The sequence below is a fragment of the Macaca nemestrina genome, chromosome 11 (genome assembly GCF_043159975.1).
Source record: "Macaca nemestrina isolate mMacNem1 chromosome 11, mMacNem.hap1, whole genome shotgun sequence".
Taxonomy (NCBI): domain Eukaryota; kingdom Metazoa; phylum Chordata; class Mammalia; order Primates; family Cercopithecidae; genus Macaca; species Macaca nemestrina.
The window spans coordinates 138,732,950-138,737,964 of NC_092135.1; the positions used below are offsets into that span (position 1 = coordinate 138,732,950).

The window sequence follows — 5,015 nt, forward strand, 5'->3', positions numbered from 1 at the left end:
ATCCATGCATCCATTTATCTGTCAATTCATTCATCTTTCCACCCAACCACTCATCTCTCCACCATAGTACCCATCCACACACCCATTCACTCATCCGTCCATGCATCCATCTATCCAGTCAGTGATTTGCGGCTGTGAATCTGGTGTTCTTTCATTTCCCATCTCTCTCAGCCAATGACTTGGCTCCTCCCTTGTTCCCTCAGATACCCTTGAATGTACCACCTTCTCTGCGGGCCCCGGACCCCTGACTCAAGAATGGTGTCTCCATGGTCATGTGGTTGGGTGTCAATCACAGATCAAGGAACTCCTCACAGCAGCTCTGTTTCTGAAAGGGCTGGTGACACAAGGCAGGGGAAGGACGTTTCAGGCTGAGGCAGGAAAGGCAGAGGTGGGAGCACCGAGTAGAGCCTGCTTTATGCTATTCATAAAATCAAACATCTCTCCTCGTTCGCCGCCGGCTGCTGGGCAAAAACAGCTCTCGGTCGAAAGGCTTCCAACTCAAGAGGCTGGCCTTGCAACAGCAATCTCTGTTGGTACGGGCTCCACACAGGAACGTGGCTTTGCCGTGGGGCCAGGGGCTTGGCGCACCGCTTAAACCAGCTGGCTGGCTTGGCAGCCTCGCAGGCTTGAGCCGTCTCCAGGCAGGCGAAGCAGAACTTCGTGTCGCACCGGGAGCACGTCACGTACTTGCAGCGCTCCTTGTGCTCGATGAGCAGCCCGCACTCGGGGCAGGCCCGGATGGAAGGGCAACCTTGGATCGAGCTGTCTGGGAGGTCCTTGGTGGCACAGGTGGCGAGGATGTGCAGGATCGGGTCCCTGCAGTCCTCATTGCCACAGCGGTTCGAAGACAACATAGGCCCTTTCCAGGCCTGCATGCACTGCCAGCAGAAGTCGTAGGGCACACCCCGTATGGTGCAACAGACTGTGCAATGCACCCGAAGCTCGGCTGGATCCTTCCGCTCCACGAGGCTCCTGCAGCCTGGGCACTGTGGGGAGGGGCCTCTCAGAGCAGGTGGAAGGAGCCCTGCCTCCCCCACCACCTCCCTGCGGGGACACAGTGAGGGCCCGGCTGTTGGAGGCAAGGACAGCAGGGCAGTGAAGGACTGCGGGGTACTGAGGTGCCTTTCTGGGGACCAGCATGGCAGGGCTCAGACCTCCCGCACTGTAGGGCAGGGCCACAGGACCTGAGGACTCTCACCACTTTCAGGTTGCAGTAGCGTCTCATTGCAGCCTGGGCAAGTCCTTGCTCGAACTCCTGCTGCTCAGAGTCGCTCAGCTGGGTGCAGCGGCGTACCTCCGGGTAGAGCCACTGGGCCCCACACTTCTTCCCCTTGACTTCCGCGGGGCAGTGGAGTGTGTACTTGCCCTGAAAAGACAGAGTGGGGAGGGCCCAGAGTGCGCCTCACACCAAAGGCCCCAGTGTGGCTGCAGTCCCCACCGCCAGCCCGCCAGGCCCTGTGCAGACTCCCCTGGGACACCGCCCCTCAGGCCCCCACATCCACCTGCCCTCCTGAGGGGTCCTGAGTGTGCTCTGCGCCCCAAACCAGGCCTGTCATGGAGCCCAATGTGCACACCGCATCCCACACGTGGGGCTGCAGCCTCCTGATGAGGACCCGGGGTGCTGCTTCTCAGCCCAAGGAAGCCGTTAACTGGATTCTCCCAAAGGAGCTGGGAGCCTGCCTCCCTCCAGATAGGTCAAATCTAGGGGCTCTCCGGCCCCCTCATATGGCAGGGAGGACTCCACATGGCATGGCTGTGGCCGAGCTCCTACCTGTTTTATCAGCTGGAGGCACCAGAGCTTCAGGTTCTCTGGGTCCACTGCGTGCCCACAGCTCATCTCCACCCTGTCCACACCGTCATACTCGTCCCCTGTATGGGCCAAGGGTCCTTGTCAAGGGCACAGTGCGGCAGGACTCTGGCACCCCCAGTCCACACTGTTCTCTGCCAGGGCTGTCGGGGACAGCACAGTCCCTCAGCCTCCTCATCCAGGGTCCTCCTCTCCCTCCACCACTCTCCTCTTGGCCTGAGCACACAGCCTTGTCCCCGGTGCACACAGAGAAGCCAGGGCCCTTTGCAGGGTAAGGCATCTCTGTGGGGTTCCTCTCTGGGCTGCTCCTGGCACTAGAGCAGGTGCCTGTGCCTTTTCAGCCCCCACCCACCCTGCCCCACCCCTCAGGCCTCATCTGCCATGGCCACCCCTTCTCCTGGCCTCCCTGGCTGGTCACTGGATTGCGGGGAGGGCAGCAAGGCCAGGACTGGGTGTGGCAGCAGGACAGGGCAGGGATGGGGACCTCAGCAGCCCTTCAGGGGGCAGTCTCAGGTGTTGGCTGTCAAGGACACAGTGGGGCCGTGAGCCCAGGGAGAGCCGCTCCACAGCGTGGGATGGAGAGGGAAGGATGGTGCCACCTCCATCACAGAGATCTTCAGCACAGGAGCCAGTGGAGGAGGCAGGGAGAGGGCTCAGCTTCCCACACACTGAGTCTGACCTTTGGGTTTGAGCAGCACCTGCCCCTGTTGTCATTAGTGCCCCAGATTTAATGGGGGTCCCTGAGAAAGTGGTCTAGAAGCAGCCAAGGACAGAGTCCTGTGTGCAGGACCAGGCTCCGGGGAGCACGAGGAGAAGTCCAGCATGTGTGCACAATGGAGGGTGACCCCTCCTCAGGCTCCTATGCAGAGCCTCTGGGGACTTCCACTTGAGATGAGCCCAGCGCAGAGGGAGGAGGGGCACCTGGAGGCTGTGAGTTCATCCCTGGCTCTGCTGGGCCTGGGAAGGCTTGCTTTCTCCCCGAGCCTGTTTGACTACAGAGACAGGGTGGGGAAGCTGAGCCCATGCCCGGCAGCTGGGACCCTGGAGGGCCTGGCTTGTGGGGATCCCTGGTGGTCCTAGGGGGCCTGCTGCTCTTCCTGGCCCTGCGTCCAGCACCGAGCCACGTGTGGCTAAGACAGCCCAGGCTTCTGGCTTTGGGTCCTCCCATCTTGGAAGTGGGGCCCTTCCTCGGCCCCTTTGCTCCAGCCTGGAGCTCTGGAGTCACGTTGGATTTATTCCCCCCCACTTTTCCCAGACCCTGCGGGGAGGGGTATCATACCCTGGGGGCTCCTCCCCACCTCCCCAAGGTCCCCCCAAGGTCCCCACCTGCTCTGGCCTTGCCCAGGGAAGACCCTTGTGAACCAAAGTTCTCTGAAAAGGAATCTGGAGGAAAGGGACTTTATTCCAGTGAACAGTTTGTGAACCCTGGAGGCTCAGCCTCCTGTGCTGAAAGAGCAGGGGAGGTCAGAGGCGCTATGGAAAGGAGAGGTGTGATGAGAAGGAGTGCCTTCAGCATCGCTCATTTCACTGGCACTGGTAAGGTTCCGAGGAGCTGGCAAGCGCTGACCAGGGAGTGCTCCCCGTGGTGTGGAAAACTCGTCTGAGTATTGTAGCCAGACTCCCGGGTCAGGAGATAAAACAGACTTCAGGTTACAGCCGGTGGCGTTCTCAGCTGCCAGGCTCGCCGAGAAGGCTGTTTGGAGTGATGTTTTGTGTTCTGAGTGCTGTCTCCCCCCTGGCTTCTCAGCTCTCTGGCCGAGTATGACAAGAATGACCCAGTTCCTAGGATCAACATCCACACCCTCCCAGCAGGAGCTCTCAGCCCTCCCCTCCCTCCCCCCCCTGCAGCCCTCCCTTCCCCCCCTGCAGCCCTCCCCTCCACCCCCTGCAGCCCTCCCCTCCCTCCCCCCCGCAGCCCTCCCCTCCCTCCACCCCCTGCAGCCCTCCCCTCCCTCCATCCCCTGCAGCCCTCCCCTCCCTCCATCCCCTGCAGCCCTCCCCTCCCTCCACCCCCTGCAGCCCTCCCCTCCCTCCATCCCCTGCAGCCCTCCCCTCCCTCCACCCCCTGCAGCCCTCCCCTCCCTCCATCCCCTGCAGCCACCACCCGCCACTGACCTCACCTCTCACTACCCTTTCCTGGTCCCCCAACTCCAGTCGCCGTGGTCCCGGGTGTCTGGGGTTCTGGGGATCCCAGGCTCCTTCCTCAGTCCTGTGTCTGCCCAGTGTGGAAGCCGCCAGGAAGCTGGCTGTAAGCCAGGTTCTCTCAGACCCCAGCAGCTTGTTTTCAAGTTTAGGAACTTGGGGGGTGACGGGGAGGAACTCCTTTTACATCACCTTTCCAGTCCAAACGCAAGCCTCTAATTAAATCCAGTAGTCCCCCGCCCCACCCCACCCCACCACCGTGTCTGCCCGGACTCACCAGTTATCTCATCTTTGCCCTGCACAAACTTGAGCGGGGGCTCAGGGGCGCTGTGGCTCATGGGGAGCTGGCTTGGGGGCCCTGGGGCTACAGTCTGGCCTTGCACTCTCCACAGCTGGCAGGAGCAGCCAGCAGCTCAGGCTCCAGCCCCACCCCTACCCACCCCTGTCCCGCCCACTGGGGGAGCTGCCTGGGCCACCCCACCCCAAGAGCTGCCAGGAAGGGGGCCCCCAGGGGGTGCACCCCATCTCTGATGCAGGGCAATGCTCCCAGTGGCCTTCCAGCTAGGGAAATGGGGCAAAGTTGGGGTGGACATCGACCCTGATAACTGAAGCGGACGCTTGGTGAGCTGCAGGCACCAGGGAGGGGAGGGTCCCCCAGGCAGTGCCGCCTCCAGGCCAGCGCAGTGGGGAGTCCCACCCTCAGGCAGAAGCCAAGGTCAGGGCCAGGCGTTCCCAGGCTCCTCCTGCCTGTCTGTCTCCAGATGAGGAATTTTCGGTTTGGGGGAGTGGCGTTGTTTGCTTGCCTCCATGTGCTCTGCAATGCATGGGAGACTGTCTCCCCACCTGCAGCCCCAAGGCCAGCCATGGGGGCAGGAGGGTGCAGTGGCTGGAGCCCACCCCTCAGGGCCATGCAGGGCAGGGGCAGTGCCCAGAGGGGGACAGGGGAAAGGGCACCGGGCTTCCCCTTTGGGGCCCCTTCCTCACCCCCCAGGATTTCCCAGTCCCCCTTCCCCCTCCAACACCCACACAGGAAGGAGAGGGCGGGGAGTTCTCAGAAATGTTCTGC

At 62.2% G+C, this 5,015-nt stretch overlaps 1 protein-coding gene across 3 annotated transcripts; it reads right to left on the reverse strand.

Annotated features, from left to right (window-relative positions):
- Window positions 1-305: 305 nt before the first annotated feature.
- LOC105473782 (probable E3 ubiquitin-protein ligase RNF144A-A) lies at window positions 306-4,392 on the reverse strand. Of its 3 annotated transcripts, none has more exons than XM_071073732.1 (5): window positions 4,227-4,392; window positions 3,928-4,104; window positions 1,772-1,869; window positions 1,199-1,366; window positions 306-986 (listed from the first exon to the last, which is right to left on the reverse strand). In XM_071073732.1, the coding sequence occupies exons 1-5, from the start codon at window positions 4,285-4,287 to the stop codon at window positions 423-425; spliced, it is 1,068 nt and encodes a 355-aa protein (XP_070929833.1). In that variant the 5' UTR covers window positions 4,288-4,392; the 3' UTR covers window positions 306-422. The 3 variants fall into 3 exon arrangements, with proteins under 3 accessions (XP_070929833.1, XP_070929834.1, XP_011726107.1); XM_071073733.1 differs by having other exon boundaries at window positions 3,928-4,053; window positions 4,227-4,390; XM_011727805.3 differs by lacking the exon at window positions 3,928-4,104 and having other exon boundaries at window positions 4,227-4,382.
- Window positions 4,393-5,015: the final 623 nt, after the last annotated feature.

Excerpts from the sequence above, each read along its gene's own strand:
- LOC105473782 (XM_071073732.1), bottom strand. The coding sequence starts at position 4,287 with ATGAGCCACAGCGCCCCTGAGCCCCCGCTCAAGTTTGTGCAGGGCAAA. Across the intron at positions 1,870-3,927 it reads CCAGGAAAGGGTAGTGAGAG|GGGACGAGTATGACGGTGTG; the intron begins GTGAGGTCAGTG and ends TGGCCCATACAG. Across the intron at positions 1,367-1,771 it reads GCCTCCAGCTGATAAAACAG|GGCAAGTACACACTCCACTG; the intron begins GTAGGAGCTCGG and ends CTGTCTTTTCAG.